Source organism: Theropithecus gelada, chromosome 2, assembly GCF_003255815.1.
Source record: "Theropithecus gelada isolate Dixy chromosome 2, Tgel_1.0, whole genome shotgun sequence".
In the NCBI taxonomy this organism is placed as follows: domain Eukaryota; kingdom Metazoa; phylum Chordata; class Mammalia; order Primates; family Cercopithecidae; genus Theropithecus; species Theropithecus gelada.
Window position 1 is genome coordinate 43,333,325 of NC_037669.1, and position 20,981 is coordinate 43,354,305.

The 20,981-nt window shown below is 43.8% G+C and overlaps 1 protein-coding gene across 2 annotated transcripts in view; it reads right to left on the reverse strand.

Moving 5' to 3' along the window:
- Positions 1 to 7,577: 7,577 nt before the first annotated feature.
- HACD2 (3-hydroxyacyl-CoA dehydratase 2) overlaps positions 7,578 to 20,981 on the reverse strand; it is a 96,640-nt gene continuing 83,236 nt past the window's right edge. For both annotated transcript variants that reach the window (XM_025376908.1, XM_025376907.1), the window contains 3 exons: positions 19,194 to 19,315; positions 16,822 to 17,000; positions 7,578 to 10,981 (listed from right to left, as the gene is read on the reverse strand). In XM_025376908.1, coding sequence (XP_025232693.1) covers positions 10,899 to 10,981; positions 16,822 to 17,000; positions 19,194 to 19,315 — 384 coding nt within the window. In that variant the 3' untranslated portion in view covers positions 7,578 to 10,898. The remainder of the gene's footprint in view (positions 10,982 to 16,821; positions 17,001 to 19,193; positions 19,316 to 20,981) is intronic.

Below are 20,981 nucleotides of genomic sequence, written 5' to 3' on the forward strand. Positions count from 1 at the left end.
TTTTTTTTTTTTTTTTTTTTTTTTTTTTTTTTTTTTTTTTTTTTTTTGAGACAGAGTCTCGCTCTGTCGCCCAGGCTGGAGTGCAGTGGTGCGATCTCAGCTCACTGCAAGCTCCACCTCCCGGGTTCACGCCATTCTCCTGCCTCAGCGTGTAACTGGGACTACAGGCGCCCGTCACCATGCCCCACTAATTTTTTGTATTTTTTTAGTGGAGACGGGGTTTCACCATGTTAGCCAGGATGGTCTTGATCTTCCGACCTCGTGATCCGCCCACCTCAGCCTCCCAAAGTGCTGGGATTACAGGCGTGAGCCACCGCGCCTGGCCTAAAGTGGTTTTTAAAAACATTATTATGTTTTTGTAGAGGCAAGGTCTCACTGTGTTGCCCAGGCTGGTCTTGAACTCCTGGGCTTAAGTAGTCCTCCTACCTCAGCCTCCCAAAGTGCTGGGATTACAGGTCACTGCACCCAGCAAATTATTAAACAGGTTGCTGGACAACACTTATGCTAAAAAATTCTTCATTGTTGTCTGAAATTCTAATTTAGCTGGGCATATTTGTTTTGACAACCCTGGCACTGTGGGAGCGTCTAGGAGGAGCACCATAGCCAGTCCTGGGACCTGGAGCAGGTATTTCCTGGAGACGGGGGCCCCAGCCACACCTGAAGGATGAGAAGGAATTAGCAAGGTGGAGGGGGAGTGAGTCTTCCAAGTGGAGGGAATGTGGTGTACAAAGGCCAGGACGTGAGAGCCAAGCACCCTGAGAGCCTGATAGGCTTTCTCAGGATGGGGAGTGGAGGGGCTGGGGACACAGGCAGGCACAGTTCGATGAAGGTCTTGGGTCATGTTCAGGAGTCTGGACTTTACCCCAAGAACAACACATTTACTGAAGGCTTTTAAGTAGAAAAAAACATGATCATCTCACATTTTGTTTTGTTTGGGTTTTTAAATTTTGAGACAGAGTCTTGCTGTGATGCCCAGGCTGGAGTGCCATGGTACAATCTCTGCTCACTGCAACCTCTGCTTCCCGGATTTGAGCAATTCTCCTGCCTCAGCCTCCCAAGTAGCTGGAACTATGGGCATGTGCCACCATGTCTGGCTAATTTTTGTACTTTTAGTAGAGATGGGGTTTCACCATATTGGTCAAGCTGGTCTCAAACTCCTGACCTCAAGCCTTGGCCTCTCAAAGTGCTGGGATTACAGGCGTAAGCCACCACGCCTGGCTACATCTTGCGTTTTTAACAGTTGATTCTGGCTGCTCTATGGAATATGAATTTGGGAGACCAGAAGTGGAAGGCGAGAGGCTGGTTAGGAGGCTTTAGCTACCATCCAGCTGAGAGATGATGGTGGCTTGGACAAGAAAGGAGGCAGTGGAGGAGGGAAGTTGATAGATTTGATAGATTCAGTCCATCCTCAGGAGAAAGAATCAATAGGATTTAGCTACTGATTCAAAGTGAAGGGGGCTGGGGGCCAATCAGGGAGTGGAAGAGAAAAAGTGACTCCCAAGTTCTTGAGCAACTGGAGGGTGGGATGCCATTCAGTGAGGTGGGGGAGACAGGAGGAGGGGAGGAAGAGGAAGAGGAAGAAAAGATTGGTGGCAGAGGAAGAGGAGGGTGCTTCATTTTGGATAGGTTGAGCCTTAGGTGCTCATGGAATACCTCAGTGGCAATGGCCAGCAGAAGTCTGAAATGATGCAGGTGTAGACCGAGGCCTGAACCACCAGCATGGAGATGCAGCTGGAAGCCACGGGAGCCTTGCTGCTCCTCTCCAGCTCCTGCTTCAGAAGTCTGCAAGGCCGGCTGGGCAAGGACAGGGCTGAACCAGACTCTCTGGACAGGAAGCACTGGGGCCTGAGCTCAACCCTTTCCCTAGTGCTCCATCCAGTGCGGCAGCTCCCCCTGGTCCTTGTGGATGCCTGACAGGTAGGAGTGTGGACTCCTGCAGCCTCGCTTTCTGATTTTTCTTAGATGGTTACAGGATGTCTCTCAGTTTTAAAGGGTTTATAACTGATTCCATTTTAATACAATGTGGGCAGAATAGAATACATCTACGGGCCAGATCTGCTGTGGGGACCACTGGTCAGGGGCCTGGCTTTCGAAGTGAGAGGAGATGCTGAACAAAACCCTCAGGATCAGGCGCCTTTAAGGCAATGTTCCCCCAAATTAACCCATAAGCCCCTGCATCAGAATCACCCATGAAGTGTGCCTAAAAATGGAACCCTAAGCTCTGTCTCCAGCGATTCAGATTCAGAAGACCTGGGGAAGGTCCAGGAATCTGATTTTAACTAGTGCCATAGGTGCACACTCAAGTCTGAGAACCTCTGAGTTGGGGGTTGGCAGGGGAGACAGAGAAAGGTTGGTTTAGGCAGGAGAAAACCAAAAGATCAGGCTCTCAAAAGAAAAGGTCATTTCAGGAAAGATGGCCGGTTGATGGGAAGGAAAGATGTCGGCTTCCTGGGAAGGATTCCAAAGTCCATCTTCATTCTTCTCCGACACATCTTTTTCCTCCCCAAGGAAGAGGAATGTGGATCTTAATGTTCAGTTCTGAGATTGTGATAGAGCTGTATTTGCTAGTGGGAGTGATGGAGCCAATGGGCACTAAGAGGTCTGTGCACAGGGCTTTGGTTCCCTCTTCTCTCTCTCTTCCTAAGTGGTAAGTGGAGCAGGATCGGCTGTCTTCTTGGGTGCTTTCCTGTCCTTCCTGGCCCAGGCCCCACCAGCCGAGCATGGTGGCACATGCACTCAATCTTTATGACTTTCTGTCCTGGAGCTGAGGGTGTGTCGGAGCAGCCTTTCTCCCCATTTCAGTGGATAAGAGCTAAGTGCTGGGATGGAGAATGGGATGGGATTGGGTGAGAGGTGAATTGAGCAGGTCTCACAGTTTCCTGTGCCTAAGCCACTACCTCTCACTGGTTTAGGAAGCAGAAGTGTTCTATGAGGTTCTGCCCAGACTAGCATAATCCTACCCTAGGGCTCAAGCCAGTTAATTGCAACACTAGTCTGCTTGCTTTCCATTGATTCTTTTGTATACAACTCCACTGGGAATGCATCGAGGAGAAATGAGAGTTCTGGGCTGGGACTGGGCATTGTTGGGCCCCTCAGTCTACTCCAAAACCGTATCATTATTTCTAACATCCAGCAGGACTGCACCCCAACTTCAACCATAAGACAGGGACTAAAAAGTGTGCACTGGCTTTCATAACAAGGTCATTAGTGACCTTGAACAGAGAGGGTAGATAGGAAAAGCCAGGCTAGAGTGAGACAGCAAGAGCGCCAGATAAGAAAGACAGAAGTGGGCCGGGCACGGTGGCTCACACCTGTAATCCCAGCACTTTGGGAGGCTGAGGCGGGTGGATCCCTCAAGGTCAGGAGTTCAAGACCAGCCTGGCCAACATGGTGAAACCTCGTCTCTACTAAAAATACAAAAATTAGCCAGGCATGGTGGTGCATGCCTGTAATCCCAGCTACTGGGGAGGCTGAGGTAGGAGAATCACTTGAATCCGGGAGGCAGAGGTAAGCCGAGATCGTGCCACTGCACTCCAGCCTGGGTGACAGAGCAAGACTCTGTCTCAAAAAAAAAAAAAAAAAAAAAGAAGTGCTTCATAGGTGTCTCTTCCAGAGGACAGGAGAGAGGTGGAAGTAGGGGAGGACATGGGGTCAAGGCCAACATGGGAACTGCTGGCCAAGAGGAAGTACAGAGAGAGGGAGAATCAACAGAGTGAGGTCTGTGAGGAGGGGAAAGATAAAACCATCTGGAGCACAAGGTAGGGATTAGTTTTGGTGAAAGGTCACCCCATCCATTCTAACAGCAGGAAAAGGAAAGGATGATCCCAGCATGGGCAAGTTTATAGATCTGGTGACAAAAAAAGTTGAAGGAATTACTATCTGATGGCTCTGTTTTCTCTGTGAAATTGGGGGTAATATCCTGAGCTGACAGTAAGTAAGAGACTGAAAGATGAAGTTTAAAGGGAATCATAGTGTCCTACGCAGGCAGTCCCAGGGTGAGGCCCAGCAGATTGATCTCAGCACCACAGCTGCTGCCAATCCCAGCCTAGTCTGCTCAGACAAGTTCACATGAAGTGGAAGCCTCCAGCTAGTGCTGCCGACACCTGGGTTCTCAGCCTAATAATTCAATTACCTATTTGAGGATGGTGATTTCTATATATTTTTAAAGCCCCAAGGGGCTGGGCATGGTGGCTCACGCCTGTAATTCCATCACTTTGGGAGGCCAAGGCAGGAGGATGGCTTGAGCTCAGGAGTTTGGGGTCAGCCTGAGCAACATAATGAGACCCCAGCTCTACCAAAAACCTCCAAAATTATTCAGGTGTGGTGGTACACACCTGTAGTCCCAGCTATGGGGGAGGCTGAGGTGGGAGGATTGCTTGAGCCCAGGAGGCTGGGGCTGCTGTAAGCCCTGATCATGCCACTGCATTCCAGCCTAGGTTATAGAGCAAGACCCTATCTCAAAAGAAGAAAAAAGATCCCTAGAAACAACAGAACAGAAACAAGGAAAAATCCTCCTAGAGCCCAGGCTAAACCTCCCACCTCTCATTTTTCCCCTTGGATAGGTCAGTATTCCCTGATGGGGACAGCTGCCACCGATAGATTAGTATTTTTCAAAGTGTGTTCAAAGAACTTTAGCCCTGAAGACGTTTCAAGGATAAAGGTGAAAAACAGGTTTGGAAAATCCTGCATTAGCACTCCTCTTGGAGGTTGCATTCATATACAGAAAGATCTGAAACATTTAGCGGAGAGAAAACTTTAATTTTTGTTTCAGTGTTTTAAACCACAGACTCCTCTCCCTAACATGCCCATGTTCCCATGATCACTGGGAACTAAGAGTCTGTAGATTCCACTTTAACATATATTCATTAAATCAACAAATCACTTGAACATTACTATCAGCCCAGGCACAATCAACTAGTTGTGGTTAGTGAAGGACATTATTTGGTATATCCAAAGTGGTTGTCATTTAAACAACTCTCTCTTGAGGAAGATTTTCAGCCTGTTGAAGAGAGAGATAATCTGTGGCATGAACAGAGGCATTTTAAATCTGTGAGAAAACTCACAGTCCAAGAGTCAAGTTAACTGAAATCCACAGGATAGACTGAACATGCTGCAGACAAGCATTCTCAGTCCAGACACCGCCTTATAAGGTGGCCTGACATTTTCTCATGGCCCAGGCCACCCTCCAAAAATATCCAGAGACATAATGAGAGTGGGAACTGGCCTCCCCGAATGTTTCAAATACGAACAAGCAGGCTCTCCATGAAATAGGAGGGCTGACACCTGCTTTGCAAGCCGGCTCCAAAAGCACTCTGCTTTTCAAAACCAAGTAGTTGCAGGGTCTGTGATGGGGAGGAGGGCTCTGCAGCTGGGAGAAAATAGATTGAGCCTCGAAGCACGCACCCAAGTTGGTTTCTTTGCTCTAAAAAAAAAGTGTTATTTCCTGTACTCCTCCAGAATATGCTTTAAAATCTCTTTGCTTTATATGGACAATAAAAGATCCGTGACCGATTTTCATTAGAGGGCTTCTGTCCCTTGCCATGTCCTTGGGATGAAGCCGTTTTCCAAACTCCTTTGGCTCTTAAGGCCCTGATTACTTGTGAGGTGCTGCCCCCCAGCGGGAAAGTCTGGCTACGACAACACCGAGGGAGAAATAAAGATCCTGGCTTTAACCAAGTGCAGCCAGCATCTGGAAACACATCTGGATTGCCTCCACCCAAAGCCAAAGATAGATGTGAAAGCACTGTCATGGTAACAAGTCTGGAAGCTCTGAAATTAGGGAGCAGAAAGCGTGACTTCCAAACAAAAATATTTATGAAATGGGCACTGGGTGCTTATATACACAGCCTTTCACATTCTTATTTTTGCTCACCAAATGAGATTTTAGGGTGAATTGCCTTTTGTGGGAAGGATTATTTTTGGTATTGAGACTTGCCCTCATAGCACTAATATATCTTTGAATTAAAAGAAGTATTGGTCAAATAACCACATGGCTGTCTCTTCTAATCTGGTTCTGTTATAGGCAGAGAAATGTTAATAGGTATGGCTATTTTTGGTAATAGTTGCTTAGAACAGTTTCTTCACCATTAAACTGTATGACAAAGAGCCAGGCTATTTGTGAGGCTGGGATTTTTTTTCCTTTCAATAATAAAAGGAATTGCAAAGCTAGTCCTCATTCTTGTTAAAGGGAACAGAAAAACACAGCAGTATTTTTGGAATGCTGTGTAACAGTAGGTCTCTTAATTATACCAATGCTAATTCGTCCAGGCTAAGGCTTATATTAACATAGTACACATAATTGCCACAAAATATGACAATGACAAATTGGAAAGCCCTGGTCTCCCATTACCATGCTAACATTGTAAAAGTTGTGTTTTCTGAGTAGCCTGTACTATTAACTTTACCATCTGTTCCTCAGTTTCAGTTGCAATACTTTCTTCATAAATGAAAAAGCCAACCTCTGAAGCTGAATAGGCTCTACACGAGGAGAGAGGTGGTCTAACCTCTATGCTGGGAACATCTAGACCGTAATCAGACGGCATTTAGAAGGGAAGTGTTCCCCTTTGGAACAAAGACCACACTCTTAGGCTGTGGTGATGATCTGAGAAAGAGCCGGCAGGCTCAGATGGGGAGCACATCACTGCTGCAGGCACCATGATCAAGAGGTCACTGGGAAAAGTAACTAGGACATACCCAGCACTGGAGGCCTAGAGCTAGATCAGCTGTGACCCAGCAGAGGACACCCCAAGGCAGTGTCCTTCCCACCACTTCTTACTGCCAGCCTGAGTGAGGGGGGCCGTTCCTGGGATTCCTGTGTTTGGAAGCATTTTCAGGATGAAGTACTTGAACTTCACCACATCTTGCTTTAATATAAGATGAACAGTGCTGGGCAACAGGATCTCCCCACTGAACTTCTGTTAGAAAAGTTACACTAACAGACTGGGCATGGTGGCTCATGCCTGTAATCCTAGCACTTTGGGAGGCTGAGGTGGGTGGACCACCTGAGGTCACGAGTTCGAGACCAGCATGGTCAACATGGTGAAACCCTGTCTCTACTAAAAATACAAAAAATTAGCTGGGTTTGGCGGTGGGCGCCTGTAATCCCAGCTACTTGGGAGGCTGAGGAAGAAACACCGCTTGAACCTGGGAGGTGGAGGTTGCAGTGAGCCGAGATTGTGCCTTTGCACTCTAGCCTGGGCAACAGCAGCGAAACTCTGTCTCAAAACAAAAAAAGAAAAGTTACACTAACAAAACCCCGGCTTGTTATAAGACAAGGGTCCTCAACCCTGTGCTGATTAATATCTCAGATTCTCTGGTCACTTGCATGAGGAACCCCTTGTCCCTCTGCAGCCAGCTTGCAGACTGGCTTAGCCTGAAGACTGACTGGCAGGGAAGGACTTTTTGGAAACCTCTTAATATAGTCTGTCTTTCCTGTAAGTGCAGAACCATTATGAATAGCAGAATTAGATTTTAAAATTGTTAAAGAGCTGGAGTCCGTAATTGAACTGAAATTCTCCCATATTCCTGAAACACCACATTCAGGCCTACTGACTATGAAAAATCATTGCACTCACTGGTAGGTATTTCAAATCCAGGCAGAGCACACATCAGTTTATTTTGAAATGCAACACAGATCAGTATTTTATGAATACAACTTATTACCACATTAACATTATCAGGTAAAAACAGCTTTCAAATGCATGCATAGAAAGTTAAGCATAGTCTCTGGACTCCTTATTTCTAAATATACAAAAAATACATTTAAATTATATAATTTTAGTGAATCAAAGACTTATAAAATTACAATTTTGGTTTTCACAACATAGAAAAAATACAAAAATGACTATATATACGGTTGTATAATTTTTTACCCAAATTTCAAAGGAGCAGTATGTATTGAATTTAATGTTTTATCTGAAACTCAGAACTGCAAGTAATTTGCAGGTTGGACCACATCAATGCCAACCTTTTATTATAAATGAATAACCAAAAAAATAAGTGAAAAATGAGGGCATGATCTCTTCTTATACCTCTTCAACTCTCCAGCACCTAAACCTTTCCTGTCAGAAGTCTGCTCTGGAGACAGTTTTTCATCTGCAAGGCCAGTGCTTTATTCCATGACTAACTCTCCATGGTGCCTCTAGGTAACGGTTGGTACATGTTAAATGAATGAGCCCAACCTCAGCAAACATAACGCAGCAAGATGCAGATTAGCAGTCTTTGCTGACAAAAGCACTACTACGGACCTCAAAGAATTCTCTCTGTCAGAAGAAGGCCCCCACGGAGGGGATCTCAAACACACAATCAAGTGGGTAGTTGGGAAGATGATGCCTTTGACTATGCCCTGAAATGAAACCGCTAAGTCTGACAAAATACCCACAAAAACATGACATTCCTTGTTCACACTTTATTAAGAAGGTGTGACATTTGGTGGTGTGGTTGTTTTCAATTTATAAAAGAATAAATGACTTCAAAGGAGAAATGAATTCATGTTAGGGATAAAGAAACCAGTTAGAGAGGTTATTGAAGGACACAGTGACATGCCTTACTTATCTGCCATAAGTATTCTAAATGTTGATGTACAAAAATACACACTGGGGTTGAGACCCTTTTTGAAAAGGGAGCTGTGTGCTGTGTTCTCATTGCCAAAGTTCAATTCAATGCAACAGCACTGTTTGCAACAGAATGTTTTTCATAAGTAGTGACAAATTATAATAAAGCGGCCCAAATAAAACCCCCAGTCCAGCAACCCTGGAAAAGCTGCATTTTTCATCCTGACTTCTAGAATTTTCCCAAAAACAACTGAAAAAATCTAACAGAATAAAGTAATATGACAAATATAACCCAAGTTGATTCTATTTTATAGTAGAAATACATTATGGAAGAATAAAACGAGAGAAAAGGCATGAAAAAATCTTTCCCACATATTTTGTCTATCAAATACAAGAATAGATTCTAATCTCAACACGCCCAAGTTGAGTGCTGAAATTCAAAAATAATTTATTACACACCTGCCTGCATTAAATTTTCAAACTTCTATAAAAATAAGCACTTAAAAATTTAGTTTTCCAGGGGCCGGGCACAATGGCTCACGCCTGTAATCCCAGCACTTTGGGAGGCCGAGGCGGGCAGATCATGAGGTCAGGAGATCGAGACCATCCTGGCTAACATGGTGAAACCCCGTCTCTACTAAAAATACAAAAAAAAATTAGCCGGGTGTGGTGGCACACACCTGTAGTCCCAGCTACTCGGGAGGCTGAGGCAGGAGGATGGCATGAACCCGGGAGGTGGAGCTTGCAGTGAGCCGAGATCACGCCACTGCACTCCAGCCTGGGCAACAGAGTGAGACTCCATCTCAAAAGAGAAAAAAAAAAATTTAGTTTTCCAGTATGAGTTTTCTGATATTCGCAATTATACTTTAAATGACAACTACTCAATAAGCTAAACTTTTAAAGTCTTAAAGTTCAACATCAACCCCCCCCCAAAAAAAAAAAAAAAAAAAAAAAAAAGCTGCAGGGGGTGGGGGAGGAAAAAAGGCTCCATAAAGATACTGTGCTATTTAATACTTAATGGACATCTAAACTCGGGCTTTCACATTTTCATTCAACTCTTTCTTTCTTATTTTTTTTTTCAGTTTACCTACAGTTGCAGTACCAGCCCTTTCTTGAGGAGTTTTAAACGCATGGTTGAGCAATTAAATCATATGAGGATGTGACATGGATGAGATAATGTCGGTAGGACCAAACTATTTCTTGGCTGCTCCAACATGCGGAGATGATACTGCTTTTAGCTCATGATGGCCCAAGTGGAATGTTTTGCTGCCTATGGACTTATAGTTTGGTGGAAATTAACATAGGACCTTAATTAGCAAAAGTATCCAAACAGAAGAGCGAATGAAAATTAAAAAATAAAACAATAATGGTGTATAAACCTATTCCTGAATGTTTTCTGACTACCTTTCTAAAGCAACACGTTCCATGTGCTTTCAGTAACAGAGCCTCCATTCCTACGTGGCTGGATCAGCTTCTTCAGGGTCATCAGTGCATCAGTGAGAATAGCTACTGGCAAACACGTTACTCAGAGGTGTTCTGAGAACAGTGCTGTGAAAAGGACTTGTCGCTTATGAGCTATTGAGCTCCCCCTTTCTGAGACCTGTCATTTTGTTAAGATATGATTGAGGCTGAGCTCCAGATAAGATATATTCTTTACGTATACACATACTTATTAGATTCAAGCACGTTTCTTAGTGGCAGGCAGTAATGACTCAATTTAAAACAAACAAAAGGGTTCTAAGTTGTTTTCTGATTATAGGCACTACCCCGAAGCTTCATAGGCATATACGTTTTATAATTCATTCATTAGATATGAGGGGATAGGTCCCAGCCATAACTTCAGAGCATTCCAGAGAACAGAGTTTGCCGCTTCAAAAATACAAATAGTTTCCAGCATGCAGTCAAGCACTTTGACAAGGGAATGCTAAACACACTGCAGACTGAAACATAACTATACTGCAAGCTGGGCTATTCGGTTGGTACGACTTCATTATTCAGACTGTAACTCTCAAGTACTTAGTGTTACAGGTCTTTACTGATCAGATACATGAAGGACACAGAAGGACATAAAATGTCAAATCCCTTTCTAGTGCCATCATAAATATTAGGAACTTCTGGTTGAAAGAGCATGCTGAGATGAACTGGCTAGGGTGTTTTATGTAACAATCTTTTTCTAAAATAAAATCTCAGGCCCACGTGACACTGGATTTTTGTTTTAGTTTTGTTTGAATATTTTAAAAATAGTTCTTACTTATTTTCTATGAAACGTATTGGGAACTCAAAAAGTCTGCAGCATTTTTTGATCATTGAAAAGTTTGTTTTGGTGGGAGGTGCAGAAAGCAGGAACTATTCAAATTTCTTGTGCTCTTCAGTATGAGAAAGGATCTTTCTTCTCTGGTGTATCATGTGGAAATACAACTGGGGAAAAACTGAAAAGAAAAGAAAAGTTGGTTAAGAGGATGGTTTAAAATTCCATGCTCAATTTAAAGCATATGAACTTGAGGTCCTCTCTAACCCTCTGACTAATTTCTCATCCAGCAACCAAGGAAGGTAACAAAGTGGGCTTGGGGAAAGGGAGAAAAAACACAGAGAGACTTACCATCTTTCTTTTCCTGCTTTAGCTGAGGGAAAAAGTGGTGTGGAATACAGTGACAGACACTATTGTCACTATCATGACCTATCTCGATGCCACACAGCAGCCAAATAATATTCTTTCATGTATTATCTCCACATTTATTCTGACTAACTTCACAACAACCAGGTGAAGAATTCTAGTGATGAAGTTATTATTCCTATTTCAAAGAGGAGGAATTTGAGCTCCAGAGAGGGTGAGCAACTTGCCTGGGGTCTCATAGTAAGTCCCGGACAGAATTGGGACCAGGCTCTTGGCTCCTGACCCTCAGCCTAGCCCCATCTGGTCCCAGGACAGGTGGTTCTTTGGGAAGAACAACCTCTCTTGGGAAGTAGTTTTGGGTAAAGACTTGAGGAGGAGGAGGAGGAATGCCACATTTGCTTTGAACACAGCTAAGCCAGGTTTGGATGTTAAAAAAAAAAAAAGGCCTTATAAAATGCAAGCCAGTGTCTTAGGCACTGGGGATTCTTCTGTTCTTGGTCATTTCACAGAATACTTCAAAAAGCACTGGTTCTCAAATGAATGGGGTGGTACTGCCTCCCTCAGAACTATTTGGAACTATTTCGATAGTTTGACTATTTGGAAATAAGGGAGAAAGGGAAAGGGTCCTGGCAGTTGGCATATGAGACCAGGGATGCTAAAACATGCCACAATGTATGACAGTACCCACTACTAAGAAGTATCCCACCCAAAATGCCTATAGTGTCCCTCTAGGAAGTACCAGTTTGAGCCACCCAGACTTCACAAGGTTACTGTGTGTAAACAACTCCAGGTGAAATGCTTTGTTGTACAATACCCTTCCTCTCCTCATCTCTCCAACAGCTCCAATCTTTATTTTATTGATATTACTTTTTTAGACAGGGTCTTGCTTTGTCACCCAGGCTGGTGTGCAGTGCTGTGATCTTGGCTCATGGCCTGGACCTCCTGGGTTCAGTCAATCCTCCCGGCTCAGCCTCCTGAGTAGCTGGGACTACAGGTGCACACCACTTCACATCCGACTAATTTTGCATTTTTTGTAGAGATGGGATCTCCCTATGTAGCCCAGGCTTGTCTGGAACCCCTGGGGTCAAGGGATGTGCCCACCTCAGCCTCCCAAAGTGCTAAGACTATAGGCATAAGCTACCAAGCCCAGCCCAGTCTCTCTTTTTCAGACGGTCACGCATATTTTTGGAAGATAATTTCTACTACTCCCAACTCTCTCCTGACAAGTTTCTTCCTTTTTAAATGGGTTCCAAGCTGGCCAAATTTCAAATGATGCTCCCAAAGCATGCCGGGACACCAGTGCATGTGTGACAAAGATCTGCCAACCTGCAGAGGAGGCAGCATGTGGAACAGGGCTGCCGTCCACGCCACTGCTACTGCCAGGCAGGACGCTGTTCACAGGAAAGACCTCACTTAAACATACAATTCAACAGGCAGAGAACTATTTTGGCATGCAAGTCAGAAAATCTGACAAGCTCTATAATCTAAAAACTGGAAGTCAAGATATAATTAAACCATAAGGAATATTAATTGTAATCGTTTAAAAATGTGGGGCCAGTCCCATTTCTATAGATTTACTGTAGCGAAGGGAAACTGTGAGCTGGGCATGCTCAAAACCTTCCACTGGTTGCATTTGTGTTCACACAACCGGCAGCTGCAGCCTCACAGCTGGCTCAGATGGCCCGGGGGAGAATAATGACCTGGAAGTTATGCATTAAGCCCTTGGTGGCAGTTCAAGGAAGAAGATGGCCATGCAGACGTTCATTTCCATGGGCAGGGCCTGCCACCTACCAGAGGGGTCAGATGATGGTGCTTTCACTCCTTTACATCTCCCAGAGATTCCTCAGTACCCAGAGAAAGGAATGTGGATGGGAGGCCAAGGGCCTAGGGTGCCTGGCCTATTCTCCACAGTTCAGGCAGTGGCCTTCTGGCTGACCAGAACTGTGATTCTGTCTCCATCTGAATCACCTACATGTTCAGACTGAACCCGACCATGACACTGAAAGCTTTCCAGATGCATGGCTGCTACTTTTAACAACATGAGCTACACTGAGGAATAGCACTGAAAAAACCCCTCAACCTGAGAACAGGCTATTGAGAATTCCACCTTCTGCTCTCCCAGTTCAGGGGACACAGAATGGGGACACTGCTGGGCACGTGTGTGTGTCGGTCCCTGTGTGTTGGGGGTCAGCGGGGTGTGGGTACTGCTGGGCCCTCCTTTCTTTAAGAAGATGGCCAGCCCTCTTGGGGCTCTCTTCCCCTCTGGGGAGAGAACTGTGGAGGGCGAGAGCACCAGATACGCTCTCTGCCTGGGCCAGGTCTCCTTGGTTGCTCTAAAAATCAGAGGTGTGGTTACGGTTACTGACAACCCGGAAAGTGCCAGCTTCTCCAGGTCCTCACCCCTCATCAATGTATCTTGCCCTTTTTTGGCTCCCTCCCCCATAACCAATTTTCACCAATTTGGGGGTGGAATGTAAACAGGCCGTAGACATCTACTGAGTCCTGCAGGGACTGTGTTGTACTAATCCTGTATATATTGCAACTACAGCAGAATAGGACAGGAGCACCTGGCCAAGGCACCCCAATATGAGGAAACTCCTGGGGCCAAGTCTCATGAGCCACAATTTAGGCTATGTGTGCAACAATGCAACAATGGATGAGGCCCATGAAAAGGAGGTGTTACTTTATATAATACATGTGTATCATCAACTTGCTATTAAAGATTAAAAGAACACTACCTTGTAGAAAGAAAACCAAATTTGTTAAAGGAGACTGCATGTCAAGAGCAACCTCCTAATTCTGCATTTTCTTCTGATAAATATAAAGCTTTGGAAAGTTGGAAACGTGCAGCTGGCCAGAATGAACTGTACACTCTGGCCTCAACAGTAACAACCTGAACCCCTGAGGACATCCAGAGCTGCTGGCTCAGGCCAGAGCACAGTGAGGCCAGCAGGCACCAGGTGACTCGCATCAGGAGAGGTGGTCTGTGTGCCATCTTGAACCTGGGGGAGGAGTCCGAAGTTTGCAGGGAATCTTTTAATCATTATTTGAGATCCACCTTTTTCCCTGGTCTACAAGAGGTAAGCTGCCTTAGAAAAAGAAATTATGTTAGACTTTACTGAGCCAAGTTCTCTTACCAAAAGGAGGCTGGGACTGCAAGGGGGAATTACTTAAGGTAAAGAAAGCAGACTTCTGTTGGGAGGAGAGTCCTTTCCTACTCTCTAAAACAGGGGTACCCAACCCCTACCTGTTGGAACCGAGCTGCACAGCGGGAAGTGAGTGGTGGGCAAATGAGCATTACTGCCTGAGTTCTGCCTCCTGTCAGACCGGCTGTGGCTTTGGATTCTCACAGAAGTGTGAACCCTGTTGTAAACTGCACAGTCAAGGGATCTAGGTTATATGTTTCTTTTTTTTTTTTTTTTTTTTTGAGACGGAGTCTTGCTCTGTCACCCAGGCTGGAGTGCAGTGGCCGGATCTCGGCTCACTGCAAGCTCCGCCTCCCGGGTTCATGCCATTCTCCTGCCTCAGCCTCCCGAGTAGCTGGGACTACAGGCACCCGCCACCTCGCCCGGCTAGTTTTTTTGTAATTTTTAGTAGAGATGGGGTTTCACCGTGTTAGCCAGGATGGTCTCGATCTCCTGACCTTGTGATCCGCCCGTCTCGGCCTCCCAAAGTGCTGGGATTACAGGCTTGAGCCACCGCACCCGGCCGGTTATATGTTTCTTATGAGAATCTAATGCCTGATGATCTAAGGTAGAACAGTTTCATCCTGAAACCATCCCCCGCACTGCCCAGGGAAAAACTGTCTTCCATGAAACTGGTCCCTGGTGCCAAAAAGGTTGTGGGGACTGCTGCTCTAGAAGACAACTGGCTCTGGGGTCAGTGTCTTCTCTTTCCTCTATCTCTTTCGAGACCAAGATGAAAAGCTCACAGCAGTGGGTTTCCCTCAGGAACGCTATCGTCATGGAGGCCGCATGTGGTACCCAGGCACTGTCACTACACCAAGAGCTCAGAAGGAAGAGGCAAAGCTCAGCACTGGTTGGCTACCAGAGCACAAAGAGACAAACATGCAGACAGATGGAGGCTGCCCTGGGGAGTAGTTCCTGGAAGGAAGCCCTGCTTCCTAGAGAGGTTGGAAGTCTTGCAGGAACTCTCAGGTAGGAACTCCTAGATTTTTGTCAATGTGGAAGCAGCTTGTTATGGATCTGATTTCATAAAAACCTCCCTGCCTCTCTCCCAGTCACCCAGTATGGTACATGTCTCCTATTCATTTGACCATGGTGAATTCAAATAAAGCCTGTGGTGCCCACTGGGATAATATGTGTTAGTTACTCTGAGTGTGGTAAAACTGCAACTGTGAACTGCTGCTCTAGAGACTGGAAAATGAAACTCTTAAAAAAAACAAAATTAGAAAGGTGAAAAACTATTAGTTAATTTTTATTACTTAAACATTTAGATGATTTCACATTTATCGTCTGTTGGAAAATCAACTACTTTTTACATTTAAAGAGAGATGGCCTCTGGTTGCTATGATTCCAGCACTAGACAGGAGGACTCGATCATGAATAAAGAGTGGAAAATGAATCATGAAGCAGAACTGTATCCAAGAATTTCTGCAAGATAAACACTCACATGAAATCTAGATGTAGTTTTTTTCTCACAAAGCATGAAATGCAATTTTCCACAGAGGGACACAAGCATGTCACTTTGTTAGGATGATTCATTCTGGTGATGCCGTGGAATGAAGAGAAGTCCAACCCTGTCTGAATTTAACCTGGGGTTTAGGGAAGAATATAGCATCTTTTCTAGATTAAAATAAGATTCAGAGTTACAATGGTTATAGAAATAGCTAAATGAGAAGAACCACTAACATTGTATGTCCTTGGTTATAAGATGATCTTTTGGTATGTAGAAATCAATCATAGGATTTATAATTGAACATCAGAATTCCAGCATAGGACTAAACTCTTCATCCTCAGAAAGTAGGGCTCACTTCACAGAGACATCAAATGTGTCTTTTTCTCTGTCACTGAATACACTGATAGGCACATTTGATTATCCATATACTTAAATCTTCAGCAGTACTATTAAAATAATTAAAAACCATCTTGAAGAGAACACTGTGTCCCAATCAGTGCTCAACAAGAAAATGAAAAATGTGGAAAAATATAAATCTATTATTATTTTGTTATGTTTCTAGTTAACTATCAATCAATTCAAAATGAAGTTAAATGTCTATTTCGATATAGTAACCAATGCAAAAGTCTTTTTACCATGTTTTTCAAATACCGTAACAAGCAGTTCTTAAGAGACAGAAAACTATAATCAAGGTAAGGCCTTTAATGGCTTTTTTGTTTTCCATTCAGTACTTTCCCCAATATATACTTAACCTAGCCTGGTACTCAGTTTCAAACCCACATGCTGAGAAGGGCTGCATTTTGGCAACTGTATTGAGAAGGGTTCATCTTTATTCAATTACTACTGGAAAAAATTCCCTTTGATAGTCAGCATTCAAAAAAACCAAGAAGAATTCCCAATAAATGAGATTTACATTTACTTGGATATAGTGCAAAAACAGTCAAAGATATTTAACTCTAGTTATTGTAGAGCCAAATTTTAAAACATAATTAAATATATGCATAGCTGTTTACTTACTTGGAATGTAGGAGATCATTATTAGAATCAGGAATGCATGGTAGTCAAAAGAGAAATTGTATTTGTTGGGTAAACTGATGGAATACAGGCCAGCTTGTCTGACAAAGGGCAGAGCTGCGTATATTGTGAGCAGTTCTCCTGACACTCCCATTGGGTACAGCACAATGAAAAGTGTGTACCTAAAGCAAAACAAAATATTCATTACTGAGGCTCAAAGTCAGCTTTAGGAGGAAGCTGCACTTCCCACCCTTCTAATCAGTCCTGGTCTTTTAGAAAATGATTGTTTATACGTTTTCCTGTATACCTGCTATTCAGATTCAGGTTTTACAAGCCAGTTTTTGAAACCAGCCTACAGCAGGTATATGTTTCCAAATGGTCTAACGACAAAATAAAGTCTGTTCAGGCAGCCTCAAAATTTGGTCTGACGAAATAAACAACTCTTCAAAATTATGCTCTAAAATAACTAAAGTGATGCCAAATGCTGGTAAAGTAGGGGAACTGAGTCATGGTTTATATTGAAGGGTCCTGCCCTGTGGGTCTTGGGATGGGGTTGGGGTGGTAGTGGCAGAGGTGTTGGAACATGTGGTCTAGGAATTCCACACCACACGCAAAGACTGAACAACAACAAAAATAGCACAAACATCTGTATACTGCTACTATTTTTCAAATGTTTGTACATGCTATTGTGAAAAATTAAATTATGCAATTTAAAAAATTTAAAATTCATAATAGCTTTTGGTTACTATGTAATTTTCCAATCAAAACACCCCACAATTACAATTATCGTCACATGGGAGGGGAATCTGCATAATTTTTCTCTCTTTAAAAATGAGTTCTCCACATTCCTCAAAGAATTCAGAGAGCAGTCACTGCCCTATGGAACTGTAAGCCGCTGTAAGTATTGCTAAAGGAATCATCAGCTCAGACTTTCAACAGCCTTTGGCTGTTTGTGGCTCACAATGTGCAACAGACTACAAACTTCTGTGTACAGGAATTGTGTTGAAGATCTCTGAAGTGGAAGGGAAGACATATTCCCCACTGCCAATTTTAGCCACACTAAGTAGGATGGTGGAAAAAAATCTTTCAGAGGCCGTGGAGAACAGTGGACGAAAGAATCTTTCTCCAACAGTAAAATCAGGGCTTGGTCAACAGACTTCCCTAACAATCAGGGTAAACAGCTTTCACAGTGGCTGTCCAGGTTGGTTAGTAACTGCTCTGTTTCCCATTCTTCCCCTTTCCTAATAAAAATGTTCATTGCAAATGAGAAAAACAATAAAAATAACGAAGGAGTTCCCATACTCGAAATGTTGGAAACAATCGGATTATGTCCCTAATTTAATTACTGAACTCATAAATAGTCTAGGAACCACTGCTTTCCTTCCACCAAATAAGGCGTTTCAGCTCCAGGGACAACTGGATCCTTGTGCTTTGTCACTCTCCCTCAAAGTCTTTCCCAGCTCAGAAAACTGCCTACAACTGTCTCATGGACTCATTAAGGTAAGCAGATGAACTACTAGCCTTTTACCAAAGTCATCATTACTTGTAAAAACAAAGCAAAATAACAGCGATACACTAAAACTGCCATGTAATGCTTGTTATTACCTAAAAATTAATTTAAGAGTCACAGCTTCTTGGCAAAATTGAGACTAGGAGAATAGGACTCGGTCCAAAAACACCCATCACAATGGCAGAAGCTCATCAGTAAAATGTGATGATATGGACAAAAAAGGGATGTTACAGCAAATCTCTATTGATTGCTACTTGGTGATGAAATCTTTTTTTTATTTTTTTTTTTTTTTTTTTTGAGATGGAGTCTCGCTCTGTCGCCCAGGCTGGAGTGCAGTGGCCGGATCTCAGCTCACTGCAAGCTCCGCCTCCCGGGTTTACGCCATTCTCCTGCCTCAGCCTCCCGAGAAGCTGGGACTACAGGTGCCCACCACCGCGCCCGGCTAATTTTTTTTGTATTTTTTAGTAGAGACGGGGTTTCACCGTGTTAGCCAGGATGGTCTCGATCTCCTGACCTCGTGATCCGCCTGTCTCGGCCTCCCAAAGTGCTGGGATTACAGGCTTGAGCCACCGCGCCTGGCGAGTGATGAAATTTTTTTAAAAAAGAAAATACTGTATAATTTAATTGAAAAGAACTGAGTCCAATTAAAATAATTTAAGTAAAATATAAAAACCTTAAAACAGTATTTCCGTTAGTCAAAGTTCAGTACAGAGTCCTATTCTGATGAAATCTACAGACAAGATTTCTACCCAACCCCTGTATCAATTTTATTTTTAGAAACTTGGAGGCAATATTTAGGCAATAAAAGGTAAATGCAATGACAGACCATTTCAAAAGTGAGCCTTCATTCCATGTGCTTTTTTACCTGGCCCATTTGATGAGGTAAGGCAGATGGTTTAACAGACTGAATGTATAAAAGGAGTAACGGATGATTTCCGTGATCGTCCAGGCAATAACAAACAGGAGGACACTGTCTTCACTCTGTACCTGAAGGAAGAGGAAAACAAAAGAAAAAAACCACACAGATAACGTTAATGAAGACAGTGTGCAGCACCCGGCAGAGCCAGGGAGTGAGTCGGCACAGCTGCTTGTCTCTATCCTCAGGGCCCCTGTACAGCAGAAAGAGCTTGTGTGTAAAGGAGCTGGGGCCTAGGATGACAGCTGTGTACATTCCAGAGATGAGGGCCAAGTGCGAAGGGCCTCAGTCACCAGGAGCGAAAGCAGCAGGGCAGGGTAACAAACACGAGAGGTGGGAGTTTTGCAGGTTTGCCAGCCTCATGCGGAGAATGTGGACTGATGTCAGTGGGAGCCAACAGCAGTTAGGTAAGGAAGGTGGGAGGGCAAAGTGGTGGAGAGCTTGGGATCCATTACCAAGAATTTTTCTTGATTTGCGTGACAGCTGCGAACTCAAGACAATTTCAGAAAAGGGGAATGTAAGGATTAAAGCACAACTGGGCTGGGTGCAATGGCTCACGCTTGTAATCCCAGCACTTTGGGAGGCTGAGGTGGGTGGATCACATGAGGTCAGAAGTTTGAGACCAGCCTGGCCAACATAGCGACACCCTATTTCTACTAAAAATACAAAAAATTAGCCAAGTGTGGTGGCACATGCCTGTAATCCCAGTTACTCAGGAGGCTCAGGCAGGAGAATTGCTTGAACCCGGGAGGCGGAGGCTGCAGTGAGCCACTGCACCACAGCCTGGGTGACAGAGTGAGACTGTCTCAAAAAAAAAAAAAAAAAAAAAAAAAAAGCACAACTGAAGATGAGGCTAGCTCACAGAGCCAGAAGAATTCCAGTGAGGGGAGGGCTGGGGACCATCTGCAAGGCAAGGGCCCATTTATTTCCTCCCATTAGAGACTTCTTCCCCCAGAGGAGGCCTGCATTAACTCCTCTATGATTAGGGAAGCTTCCACACTGTTCCCAGGAGGCAGTTAGAGCCAGAGAGCTTTGAAATCTCCAGCCTCCTCTGAAGTTGCTTTTATGCTGAAAAAAACAATAAAGGTTTAAAAGAGCCCCTAGGTGATTTTTAAGGAGGTTTTCTCTTGTATTGAAAATTTACTGCTGTGGCTTTAACTTTCAGCACCTCCCCCAATCCCTTCCCAGCTGGGTTTGTAATGAACTTTTGTGCTTGAAAATCAACAAGAAATACCCTTGCACCCTAATTCATATTAGTTTCCATATATCCAAAAAAACAAAAAAAACAGTCCAAGAGTCGGACATAAATAAGAAATCCCACCCCATAAACCGAACAAATCTTGACAAGATGGACTTTCTGTCCCATTCCTAATACCTAATACAGCGAGGGAATGGCATTCTAGCCTTAACTTTTGCTTCTTTCCATTTGCAACGTTAATAGTTTTTAGCACTTACATTCTTCCTCAGAAAGTGTACATGGAGCGATCCACCTACACGATGAAATAAGTAGTCATTTACATATCTATTAACTAAATTGCTCTGACAAAGAATTTCATAAATGCACAGTTACTATTCTCTAAAAATAATAAGAATTTCATACTGTCAAGAGCAAGAGTACTTTCTGTTTTCCTGGTGCTCTCATATTAGCCAAAGTAAAGCAAAAGCCAAACACCTCTAAAGCTTTCATGGAGAGATTTTTCAGTCTGTCTCCAAATCCTTACTTGAATCCATCTATAA